General features: G+C 38.6%; 1 protein-coding gene across 1 annotated transcript in view; it reads right to left on the reverse strand.

The window, feature by feature from the left end:
- CR1 (complement C3b/C4b receptor 1 (Knops blood group)) overlaps positions 1-13,763 on the reverse strand; it is a 105,753-nt gene that overhangs the window by 58,421 nt on the left and 33,569 nt on the right. The window contains exons 5-9 of the mRNA XM_087439670.1: positions 7,652-8,050; positions 5,401-5,577; positions 5,207-5,309; positions 3,820-3,905; positions 1,557-1,775 (exon numbers count right to left, since the gene is read on the reverse strand). Coding sequence (XP_087295796.1) covers positions 1,557-1,775; positions 3,820-3,905; positions 5,207-5,309; positions 5,401-5,577; positions 7,652-8,050 — 984 coding nt within the window. The remainder of the gene's footprint in view (positions 1-1,556; positions 1,776-3,819; positions 3,906-5,206; positions 5,310-5,400; positions 5,578-7,651; positions 8,051-13,763) is intronic.

Here is a 13,763-nt window from a genome sequence, read left to right on the forward strand (position 1 = left end):
AAAGTTATACTAGAGCCAATTCTGTGCCCAGAGAATTCTCTGTATGAAAATTCGCAAATTCTCATCTCTTGAACATAATTAAATAATTTTTATCAATATGAAAATATGGCTTATTTTCAAGGTTTATTCACAGGAAATTTATCCATTTATATTGCCTATTTCCATTTTTATCTTAGAGCTTGAATGTTAGCTCTACTAGCTTCTAATTCAAGGAGTTCACCTTATGACTAAAATCTACCACCTAAGGCTAAATCACACATGCAGATAGCAGGGCAGGTCTCCAGTCTAAAATCTTAGCTGACAAAACTAGGGCTGCCTGGGGCCGGCCCGGTGGCACAGCGGTTAAGCATGGCGCTCCGCTGTGGAGGCCCGGGGTTCTCAGGTTCGGATCCCGGGTGCGCACCGACGCACCGCTTGTCAAGCCATGCTGTGGCGGCGTCCCATATAAAGTGGAGGAAGATGGGCACGGATGTTAGCCCAGGGCTAATCTCCCTCAGCAAAAAGAGGAGGATTGGCATTGGATGTAAGCTCCGGTCTGGTCTTCCTCACAAAAAACAAAACAAAACAAAAAATAACTAGGGCTGCCCTCTCAGGATAGGGTTCTGATGAGAAAAAAAATCATAGAACTTAGAGGAAGATTGCCTCTCATTGTTGATTCAGTAAATCTGGACTAGGTCTCTGCATTTGCAAACAAGCTCCTAGGTGCCCCCCAAGTTGAAGCCATGGTGTTGAAGGAGAGTGAGGGCAAAAATGACTTCTGAGTAACTAGCACTTGGTCCTTTTCCCTTGAGAATTGCTCTTTTCTCTCAGAGTTCCCCAGTGGTCAGTATGTTATGCCAGGACTAGGGTCCCTTCTACAATTTACTTTCTCCTTCCCGTATTCACTTTCTGAGGGTGGGTGTCTTAGTGGGGTCGGGTGTCTTAGGAAACCTTCTGCAGACCTTAGAAGTACACATTTCTTATTTTACATCTTTCCCTTGAGTTCACATTCCTTTGCTTTTTCTTTCCACCAAAGCGGGAAGACTTCAACAGCTAAAATTAGTGTGGGGCTAAGGAACAAGTAAGCTTTATTTTAATTTAGAATTTAGCCCAGATTGGGTAAAGGAATCTCTGTGGTTTGTCTACAGTGCAGCCCAGTTTTCACAGAGAACGCACAGGGTTCTCAGGCTAAAGAGGTAATTAAAAGTGATTTTGCCTCGCTTTGTTCTCTGCTGGCCTGTGATTCCCTCCCAAACCTGTGAAGATGGCATAACTTATGCTAGTGAAGGTTCAGAGCTATTTGCTTTCAATTCGTACGCTTTAATTCTAATTCTCTGGTCAGAATTGGAACCACCACCCACCACCTCCCTCTTTTCAGTGGCCCTCTAGCTGCCAAGGTCATCAGACTCTCATGTGTTGACATATCTTAAAACCACTTATTACTGATTTGGCATTTAGTATAAATGTCACATACATACATGTCAAGTACATAAACACCACATTATAATAACAGAAACTTGGAGGGTCTGGTGTAGATATTCTGAAGCCATTTGGCATGTGGGGTAGTGTGCACTAACCTGGAATTTCACAGCGAGGGGCAGGGCCACTCCAAATTCCATTCCCTTGACTGTCACTTGTGCAGCGGATGGTGCTCTCCCCAGTGAGGCTGAAGGTCATCCCTCTGTCTGGGTGGGGGTCACATGTATAAGTTACTTCTTTTCCAAAAGGAAAGACTTTCAGGGACTTTCCTGTGTGTCTCCCATTCAGGATATCAGGAGGATTTGGGCACAAGATTTCTGGAAAGAAGGCAAGACTTAAGTTTCATTGAGGAGTTCTCACCAGAGGTGTCTGTAGTCAAAGGGTGCTGTGGTTGGTGCTACCTAAAAAACACTAAGGATATGACAGTATACTTTAAGCCTTTGTTGAGATGGACTACATGAAATGAGATCTCAATCTCATTTTTTAATTGAAAAAGTACTAAAGAGGGCCAGCCCCAGTGGCCTAGTGGTTAAGTTTGGCGCGCTCCACTTCAGCCACCCTGGTTCGGTTCCCAGGCGTGGACCCACACCACTCGTCTGTCAGTGGCCATGCTGTGGTGGAGGCTCATACACAAAAAGAGGAAGATTGGCAGTGTATGTTAGTGCAGAGCAGATCTTCCTCAGCAAAAAAAAACAACAAAACAAAAACGTACTGAAGAAATTTGCCTATCCTGAATCTTCCAGATAGTTAAGTTTTCTGGATAATAGAAACTTTATACCTTCAATTAAGTACCAAAACTTTTAAAGAAGAAAAATAACCATTTGGAGGCTAACTCATTCATTTACTGAACATGTATTAATTGAGCATTTATTCTGTGTCAGTCACTCATCGGGGCCCTAGGGATATAGTGGTGAAGAGCACAGATGAGGTCTTTGTCCTCCAAGGAGCTTACATTCTTGGGAAATATTTCTCCATCGTATTCCAGGTGTACTAATCACCTTAAATAGATGAAACCTTTCCTTGATAACTTGTTGATATGGACCATCAATCTTGATTATGATAGTAGTGCTGTCACAATGAATTGGAACATATACGGGTCATTGTAAAAGCTCTAAATGATTCAGACTGCTCTTTTTTTTAAATGTATGGGTCTGTTGATGATTTATTTATTTTTCTTTACTTTCTGTCAGGCTTCAAACTGTTACTTCTTGCTGGTATCTGCTTGTCTGTTTAAAACAGGCCCCTCCTCACTTCTAATTGACATTTCTAATTAGACATAAGATTTGGAAGAAGCTACTTCAACTAGTAAGAGTCATGAAAAATAGAGAAATGGTCCAATCAATAATGAGCTCTGATGCATGCCAGTAGGACAGCCATTTGCTATGTTACTTCAGTGTACATTGGGTTTCCTGGACAGCAGGGATCTCTATATAAGTTATGTTGTTATAATGTTTTACTATCGAAAACAACATATGATGTCTGAGCAGATTTCTAGCCACATAAACATTTTAGTAAAATTTGATTGTTTAAAAAATATATATTTTTTAATCTTTAGGATCAAGAGATGAAACAAAGTCCTGTCTTCTACTGGGGTAAATACAAAGAAATAAGTAGTGATGCTGCATATAGGAGACTCATTTATTAATCAGCTTATTATTTTTGAAACTTGCAGCATCATTTGTTTAGGTACATGCTTTAAGAGTTTAAGGAGTCTTCAACTGCTACGCTGTGTGATGTTGCTCCCCACTCTCCCCTCATTCCTGCATTGCTTTGATCTATCATTTCCATAGCATTTAATTTTTAAATTTTTGTTCTTGTCCATCTCCCCACTTGAGTATAAATAACATAGGCATAGGGAAGTAGCTCACCTTGTTCACTGCTATAACACCAGTGCCTAAAGAACATCAAGCACACAGTATGTGCTCAATAAGTAATTGGTTGAATGAATGAATGTTTCCTATTTGTATATTAGCAAATAGGGAACTTGTAGAGTGACTATACCTTGATGGCAGAAAAGAAAAGAAAAGAAAAGAAAGAAGGAAGGAAAGAAGAAAGAAAAACAAATTTCTCAAAGCTTCACTTTATCTAATCACTCCTGACCTAGCGGCAAACTACGGCAGGGTTTATCACATAGAACACAGAATTCAGAATGACAGAAACTGATCAGATGGCTCCCAAGACACACGATGCACAACAAAGTGCATTGCAACAAATCGATTCACAACCAAATCCTATTAAAATAAGCAACTATCAATGATTCCGATTAGGAAATAGAAGAACCGCAACAGGAGAGGCCACAGGTCAAAATACTAAACAGATTAAGGGGAGAGATTGGCCTGAAGTGTTATTCCTTCTACTCACGTGCACACACAGGAACACTGCTGTTCCAAAGGCTTTCCATTCCAACCAAGACACAGTGGCTAGCAGAACTGCCTTTTAACTGGAATCTAAAGAAGAAAATGGCAGTGAATAGGTGAGTTGTTTCAGCCGAAATGCCATTCAGTTCACAAACTGAGGTCCTGTCAAAAATCTCAGCATTTTGAGGGTCGGAAACCAACAGCTGGCAGAAGTTCACAGGCCTCGTCAATCTGAAAAAATCACAGCCTCCAGTAAGGGAGAATGGCAGAGCACAGTGACTTGGTCACATGATACTCCCAGCCTGAACGAAAGCAGGCAGTCAGTCGCAGCATAGCTGCCATCTCCTTGATCCTGGACTCAGAGAAGTGAAGCTTTTGCTGATTGTTCCAGGATAACCCTGATAAATCTACTTGTCATTATCGGAAACCCAGTGTTCTAATGCAACATCTTCCTAATGCTGACACTGGAAAAGCAAGTAACACAGCTCCCAGTTTGAATTGGAAAATCAGAGAATAACTAGAAGAGAACAAAGACTGTTCTTTTGTCTCTACATTTGTGATGGCTGTCAAGAAGGCCCACAGCAGCATGTTGGACTGTGGAAGAGTAGGTTTGAACACTCTAGGAGAAAAAGGAGAGGAGATTGGAAATGACTTTTGTATGAAATCATCCAACAGTCTCGATGTATCTTGGAACCTGATGGCTCCTAAATCTTATTGGGTGCTGGTATTTGGTGCCTACCAAGGATCCTTGAAACAGTTTGAGATCAGGTGCTTTGTGCTCATGCTTGATACTTCCCATATAGAGATGTGCACACTGTGAAGAGCACGAGATTCACATAAATAAGTCAATGACCTTACATAAAACATTAACATCAGCCACCATGATCCCATTTCAAAGCCCTTAGCTCATGACTAAACAGATGATATACGATTGGATTAAAAAAATGCTTTTTCTTGTACTTTCACTTCTATTACAGATTTCACTTCTGATGGTTAAAAAAATTTCCTGAAATAATTCTTAAACGATCTTAGTTATTTTTAATAATCTTTTTGTTACATATCAAACTCTTTCTGGGACTCTCCAAATTATTGTTATTCTTTTCTGCTTAAAAAATATGATTTTTTCACTTAATGTGTCACCATTATATATTCATAACCACTAGTTGTATTTGTCTTTGAACCTGCCATTTAACATATATCCTAGTTTTTTCCTTCATATCTCATATTATTTGTTCCCTTTCTCTTTACTCTTACTTCCACATACACTTCCAAAATTTAATCTCTTTGAATATTCTTTTTTTTTTTTTCAAGCCACACCAGCTCTTCCTTTTTTTGAATTGACTCTTAACACAAATTTCAGTGTCCAGCAGGCCAGGCAACCTCACACTCACCCCTCATCACAAACGAAGGACACTTTTGCCCCAAGCTGGAGGTTAAGTGGAAATAGTACTCGGCCATGAGGGAGCTGGTCCAGGAAGTCAGCACATGATTTTACTGGAGAAAAAGTAAAACAAACAGAAATAACACTGGCGTGTGGAGAATAAAGAGAGAAGCTAAAAATGTCAACTGGATGAGATTTAGGCACCTGCACATCTGGGGGCTGATGAGCTCCAGTCTCCCTGGGGCGTACAGCGCAGAGAAGCAGCCCCTCTGAGATCATAGCCAGGCTCGCAGCTGTAGAACACTTCCTGCCCAGGGGAAAAGCCGTCCTTGTTGCTTGGGGTGTGCTTACCATGTGGAATTTCGGGAGGCGGCTGACATGCTGAGGAAAGAGAACCAAAGTGCTGTTAATTGTGTGAAAATAACTTTTCCTCAGTAGTAAACTGGCCAAGAGAATCATAACTATACGTCTACATGTTTTAAAAAACCTGGTGGACTAACACCCTCATTTTATTGATGGCAAAATTAAACACAGAGAGAGAGAGAGGGAAGTGTCTTGCCAAAAGCCACAGAACTGATGACACATTGCAGAACTGTGACTAAAACTGAGATATTATCCATTCATTGTTTTTCATCTAAAATACACACCTAAGATTACACAGCAGACAGTTCTCTTCTAGAATGCTTCCTATTACTGTTCACCCAGTACACAATTGTTAAGATTGATGGATTTTTACATCTTCATACTTCCTTTCTAGAAAGGCATCACCAATTTATAGTCCACCTTTTAGGCACTAAGGAATGCTTGTGACCAAGTCTCATCTAACAAATTTCCTAATCACCTATCACACTCTGGTGCAACAAACAGGATTTGTACATCTCTTCTCATCTCCTTTCAACTCCTCTCTCAGTGGCCACCTGACATGGGTTGGCGGAGAACTATGAATCTCCTCTCTATGTTCTATATAGCAAAGTGCTGCTTAACCATTCATTTCATTCCAGTGAGAAGATGGGCAACCACTGAATGAAATCTTCTAAAAAACCTACGGTCCCCATAATGAGAGTACATATTACATACAGCATATTGTAACTGAGTCACTGTCTCTTTATACAGTTGGTTTGAACTCGGGATCAGAACGCACTTGAGTCTCAACTAAATTATATAAAACTGTAGTGAAATGAAAAATCATTTCATTTTGGCTTGGAGCAGGTCAGTTTCCCTCTTGGGACTTTAGCTTTCTCAAGCATAAAATGGGGGATTGGACTAGAATAAATGACTTCCTTAAGGACTTTGTAAATACCCTGATGCTATAATACCTATTTTCAGGGCTCATCACCTGAAAACACCCCGTTTCCCTTGACTAATAAATGCACTGTGATGTGATATTTAAGTGTTGTGTTGCTTAAATATCTGTTGACTCCTAACCAGCCTCACACCTCTTCATTCTCCTTTGACTTCTGGAGCTGGAAGCCTGAGTACTACAACAGCTTATCTTCCTTGCCAGCCGGGTTCTGGTTAGGCTCTGACAATTGGAGCCATATACACCAAGTTAAAAGGCAGGAAGATGACAGAAGCCATTCTTCTTCTAGAGGAGGCTCAGGAAGTGGCAGTGTTGATGGCTGTTGTTTGGCAGCAGCAGCTTCAATTCTAACAATGCCAATGACTTTGGCTCCAGCAGTCTCAGCTACATTCTGGCAGCAGTGGTGGCTCCTGCAGCATTAGCAGCATGGGAGGAGATGCCTGCTCAGCGACACTTCCAGCAGTGACTGCTGGCACCTGTGCTCTAGTCCAGGAGGAAGGGCAGCTCCCTGATCTCTGGTAACACTTCCTTCCTCTTTTTGCTCTTCCTGACCTTCCAACATCTTTGTATCCTATTATCTGCACTTGATCCCTCACTCCTTGAAATATGTAGAGTGGTTTTTCTATTTCCTTGGCTCTGGAGTCAGGCGGACTTGGGTGTCAGTCTTCAGTCTGCAAATTAGTATGTGTTTAATCTTGAAAAGTTATCTAACCTCTCTAAGACTCATTTTCTCTATAAAACAAGGAAAGAATAGTAACTACTTTAATCCTTTCTTTTAAGGATTAAGTGCACACATAGCCTATATGATGGTGCCTGACCAGAGGAATCACTCATGTATTATCGGTTATTATACTGAAGAGCAACTGATAGAAGATGGAGGATGGAGGCAGTGATATGTACAGAGAACTTCTGTTTGTAAGAATCCCATGGAAACTTCACATTCCTGGTCCAGATTTAGCTTTGCTTCTAAATTTGAACACACGCACATGCACGCACGCATATACACACACCTTTTTTATTTCCTATTCCCTCCCAAGAAAATGTGCTCATTCACACGGCTCAGCACACATCCTTCCCCCAGAACAAACACTAATCTCCTGATCCTCCTACAACTCTCAGCATTCACAGGCCCTTCAAAGCCTCAGGCAGACTCACCCCTGGAGCAGCTCGGCAACTCCGGCACCCATTTGTTTTGGGCCTGGCACCGCACACTGGAGGGTCCTTTCATGACAAAGCCGGGCTGACACCTAAACTCCACGATTTCATTTAAGGAAAAGAAGCTTCTGTTGTCAGACACCCTGATTCCATTTTCAATGTCTGGAGGCGTGCATGTATTAGGTAGAATGCACTGAGGGGGAGGGCCGCTCCAGACGCCGACTTCGTTGTCGATGCTGGTGCAGTATATTGACGGCTCCCCCACGAGGCGAAATGGCTTTATCCTTCTCTCTCCCGGATTACAGTAGTAGGTCACCACCGTTCCGTATGGAAAATACTCTCTGTTGGTGCTAATGAAATCTCCATTGGCGATGGCTGGGGGCGGCCCACAAGGAATAGCTGGGAAAAGAGACAGCAGTTTAAATAATAGAGAATCAAAATAACTAGTGAGAGAAATCCAGTGAGTCACTAAACTGTAACTATTTTTGCATTCATTAATTGCTTTTAATCTTTGCTAACATGTAGATCACTATTTACAAAGTCATAATTTTGGTGGGCGTAATAGCATGTGTTCTACCTTTCCTACTTATATTATTTCCTGTAAACATATGCATTTATTAATACAATCCACATTCTTTTCATTTTAAATAGTTTTTTGAATATTTTGTTATACTATGGTTTACCTGGTTTTTCCCCTACTGTTTTCCATTTGTCTTCTTAATTTTCATTTTTGTTATTAACCCAGTATAGCTTTTTAAAAAGATAAAATAGGGCCGGCCCAGTGGCAAACGATTAAGTGTGCGTGCTCCGCTGTGGCGGCTGGGCGTTCGCAGGTTTGGATCCCAGGTGCGCACCGACGCACTGCTTGTTAAGCCATGCTGTGGGGGTGTCCCATATAAAGTAGAGGAAGATGGGCACAGATGTTAGCCCAGGGCCAATCTTCCTCAAGAAAAAGGGAGGATTGGCATTGGATGTTAGCTCAGGGCTAGTCCTCCTCACACACACACATAAACATAAAATAAAAAACCCTTGCTAAAAGAAAAAGTATCAGGGAAGAGAGACAACAGAGATATGCAGCAGTAGTAAGTAGAATTAGAATATATTTGCATATATCTGAGAATATTTATGAAACTGTAGACTACTATATGTTAAACATTTTGAAAATCTAAATGATATAAATGGAAATACAAATTACCAATATTCATTTAAGAAGATATAGAAAGCTAGAATGGATCAAGAAACTTGTTTGAATAGAAAAAATATTTCACATATAAGTTCTATCAAACTTTGAAGTAACGTATTTCCATATGTAATTTCCGGTGTTTCTCAAGATGTAAAAGACAGAAAACTTACCAACTCATTTTACCAAGCCTAAGTTTGATATCACAACATGACACTCATGTAAACGTGATCATATATTAGTCCAAAAAAGACCCTCAATACATTTGCAAATGTAGAAGTGGGACATAGTACATTATATTTCTGTATAACTAGAACTAGGTAACTTCAACCAAAACTCCAAAACACTTGAAATTAAAAATGAAAATTCTTAAGGAGGCTTCTACTTCTGTTAATGGTAATATCAATAATTCAAATCACACATTGCTCCACCTCTCCATGCCTCTCAAGAAAGACTAGAAATGCTGGATAAAATACAAAATATATCTGTGAATGCATCAGAGAGCTAACAAACTAGTGAAGTATTACTGGACCATGATCTGGTAGAAGATGAAAATCCAGGTGAGAGCCAGGTATTTGGGCTGCTTTTTCCCTAGGAAGGTTAGCTGGATCAGGAGGGGGCATCTGAGTGGCTGAGTAAACTTTTGATAGTCTCATGGAGTCAAGGGACAAAAATTGGAGTCCAGGGGGCCTACAGAAGTGGAAGCCCTGGTGATACCTTCTGATGTGTACTGGGACCTCAGAGAACTAGGCCCTGGGAATCAAGATTACTGGAATTATCCTTCAATTACTGTAGGTGGCCCAGAACAATCATAGTTTCTGAAATTGAATTCAAGTGGTCACAGATCGCTAGTGTCCCCAGGTACCTGGTAGAAACAACAATAACAACAAAAATCCTTTCTGGAAGAAGATTAGTCATCTAAGACCTTGAATTTATTTCTACAGGAAAGTTTTCAAATACAGATGGTCCCCAATTTATGACGGTTTGGCTTATAATTTTGACTTTATGATAGTATGAAAATGATAGGCGTTCAGTAGAAACCATACTTTGAATTTTCACCTTTCCTGTGCTAGCAGTAAGTGGCACGATACTCTTTCATGATGCTGGCCAGTGGCAGTGAGCCGCAGCTCCCACTCAGCCACACAATCACAAAGGTAAACAACTGACACACTTGCAACCATTCTGTACCCACACAACCATTCTGTTTTTCACTTTCAGTACAGTATTCAATGATAAATTACGTGAGATATTCAATGCTTTATTATAAAATAGGCTTTGTTAGATGATTTTGCCTGACTGTAGGCTAATGTAAGTGTTCTGAGCATGTTTAAGTAAGCCTAGGCTAAACTTTGATATTTGCTAGGTTAGGCGTAGTAAGTGAATTTTTGACTTATGACATTTTCAACTTACAATGGGTTGATTGGGACATAATCCCATTGTAAATTGAGGAATATCTGTATAATTCCTGATATACAATCAAAGATAACCAGGTACTTGAAAATATAAAATAACACAAATAAGAACCAGTATAAGGACTAACAATAGAAACTGACCCATCAGGACTCTAGATATTGGAATTTTCACTCACAGATTTAAAATAACTATGTTTATCTATTCAAGGATAAGATACACAGAACCTAAAATTTTGCTAAGAACTAGAAACAGTGAAAAAGGACAGGGAAAATTTTGAAAGGAACCAAATAAAAGTTCTATAATTGTAAAACACAATACTGAAATTAAGAATTTGGATAGAATTAACAGCAGGTTAGACACAGCTGAAGAAAAATCAATGAATTCAAAGCTAGGACAGAAGAAAGTATCCAGAACAAAACACAGAGAGACAAAAGGATCAGAAATACACATTTAAAGTAATTATTGATAGGTATGTGCTTATTGTGAATTTATTAATTGTTTTCTGGCTGTTTTTATAGTTCCTCTCTGTTCTTTTCTTCTCTGGCTCTCTTCTTTTGTGGTTTGGTGATTTTTTTTTTAGTGGTGTGCTTATATTCTTGTCCCTTTATCTTTTGTGTATTTACTGTAGGTTTTTGCTTCGTGGTTACCATGAAGCTTACATACAACAACTTATATCTATAACAATCTATTTTAAGTTGATAACAACTTAGGTTTTATCCTATTATAAAGCTCAACATTATTATTCTCCCCAACCGTGTTTTATGTTTTTGATGTCACATTATACATCTTTTTATTTTGTGTATCCTTTAACTATGTATTGTAACTATAGTTATTTTTACAACTTTTGTCTTTTAACCTTCATACTAGCTTTATAAGTGATTAATCCACTACCTCCAGTGAGGTTTATTCTTTCATATATGTTCTTGTTACTAATTAGTGCCCTTTCTTTTCAGCTTAAAGAAGTTCCTTTAACATTTCTTATAAGGCTTGTTTAGTGGTGATGAACTCCTTTAGCTTTTGCTTATCTAGAAAACTCTTTATCTCTCCTTCACTTTTGAATGATAACTTTGCTAGCTAGAGTATTCTTAGTTGGAAGTTTTTTCTTCCAGGACTTTGAATACAGGCATACCTCGGAGATATTGTGGGATGTGTTCCAGAATACCACAATAAAGTAAATATCACATAAAACAAGTCATACAAATTTTTTGGTTTCCCAGTGCATATAAAAGTTATGATTACATTATACTGTAATCTATTAAGTGTGCAATAGCATTATGTCTAAAATAACAATGTACATACCTTAATTAAAAAATACTTTATTGCTAAAAAATGCTAACCATGATCTGAGCCTTCAGCACCAATAGACTTGCTTCACACAGGATTGCTACAAACTTTCAATTTGTAAAAAATACAATATCTGCAAAAGGCAATAAGGCAAAGTGCAATTAAATGAGGTATGCCTATACATTGTGCCACTCTCTTCTGGCCTGCAAAGTTTCTGCTGACAAATCTGCTATTAGTCTTATGGGGGAGTCTCTTGTACAAAAGTTGTTTTTCTCTTGCTGCTTTTAATATTCTCTCCTTATCTTTAAATTTTGACATTTTATATGGAAATGCAAAGGGCCAAGAATCACCAAGTAAATATTGAAGAAGTACATGGTGAGAGGTTATATATAACACCAGGTATCAAGTCTTAATGTAATGCTATGGTAATGAAAACAGTATGGTAAATAAACCAATGGAACAGAACCTCTCTAGAATGAGACCCACCTATAAGGTCACCTGATTTATGGATATTGTACTACTGCATTATGGTACACAAGGAATTATTTTTTAAGTAAATAATATTAGAACAATTGCCTAACCATTAGGAAAAAAACAAAAAACAAATAACAAAATACATTTACTATACTTCACATCACACAAAAAATAAATTTCAGATGAATCACAGACTTAAGCATGCAAGATAAAATGATAGGCAAAGATTTCTTAAGTAGAACAGAGAAAACAGTAACTAGACAGAAAAAGACTCATGAATTGGACACTATTAAAATGTATAACTTCTGGGGCTGGCTCAGTGGCGTGGTGGTTAAGTTCGTGCGCCCCACTTTGGCGTCCTGGGGTTCATGGTTTCGGATCCTGGGCACAGACGTCCACACCGCTCATCAAGCTATGCTGTGGCGGTGTCCCACATACAAAATAGAGGAAGACTGGCACAAGTGTTAGCTCAGGGACAATCTTCCTCAAGCAAAAAGGGGAGAATTGGCAACAGATGTTAACTCAGGGCCAAGGTACCTCACCAAAAAAAAAAAAAAAGTATAACTTCTGGCATTAAAAGACATCATTAAGAAAGCAAAAGGACAAGTTTTAGCCTGGAAGGAAATATTTGTGCTACATTTATTGGAAAATCTGAGAATATGTAAAGAACTTCTACAAAACAGTAAAAGAGATACATAAACTAGTAAACATTGGACAAAAGTTTTGAACAGGCACTTCATAAGCATATGAAAAGGTGCTCAGTATCATCACTCATTAGGAAAATGCAAATTAAAACCCCAGTGAGCCACCAGAATAGCTAAAATTTAAACAACTGATACATACCAAATCAGCAAGGATGTGGAACAGCGGGACCTTTCATACGCTTCTGGTGAAAATGTAAATATGTACAACCACTTTATAAAATCTTTTGGCAGTATCTACTAAAACTGAATATGTTCATACCCAGCAATTCCACTTATAGAAATATAAACAATTTATATAGATTCCCATGTATATAAATATACAGACTTGCATATTTATACATACAGATTTGTAAATTTATATAGATTTGCATATGCATATGCATGAAATACTGCTGATATATAAACAGCTGAATTTACAAATTAGTTGTTAACTTCTTACAATGAAATACAATACAACAATAAAAAAGATCCAATTAATCCTACATGCAACAACATGGATGAGTCTCCTAAATATAACACTGAGCAGAAGCTGGACGCAAAAGAGTACACACTTTTTGGTACCTTTAATATAAAATTCAAGAAGAGGCAAAGCTAATCTTTGGTGACAGAAGTCCAAATAATGATTATTGGGGAAGATAATAATTGAGAAAGGGCATGGGGGAGGCTTCTGAGTTACTCACAATGTTCTGTATCTTATCTGAGTGTTATTAACCATTAGTGTGTTCATTTTGTAAAAATTCATTGAACTACACGATTAAGATTGTGTACTTTACTATATATATGTTATACTTCAATAAAAAGTCTACATGGTGTGGAAAAATTGTTGGAAAAAAAGGCCTTACGACAGGGTAAACTCCGGGTCATATAGCTTTATTGGTGAATTCTTTCAAACATCTAAAGAAGAAATAATGCCAATCTTATCCAAGCCCTTACAGGAAAACAAATGTATGGAACGCTACCAGCTGACTTTATGAGACTATCATAAGTTTGATACCAAAACCTCATAAGGATATTACATACAAGAAAGAAAATTACAGTCTAGTCTCTCTGCAAAATA

The sequence above is a fragment of the Ceratotherium simum genome, chromosome 2, assembly GCF_057802395.1.
Source record: "Ceratotherium simum simum isolate JZ-2026a chromosome 2, ASM5780239v1, whole genome shotgun sequence".
Classification (NCBI taxonomy): domain Eukaryota; kingdom Metazoa; phylum Chordata; class Mammalia; order Perissodactyla; family Rhinocerotidae; genus Ceratotherium; species Ceratotherium simum.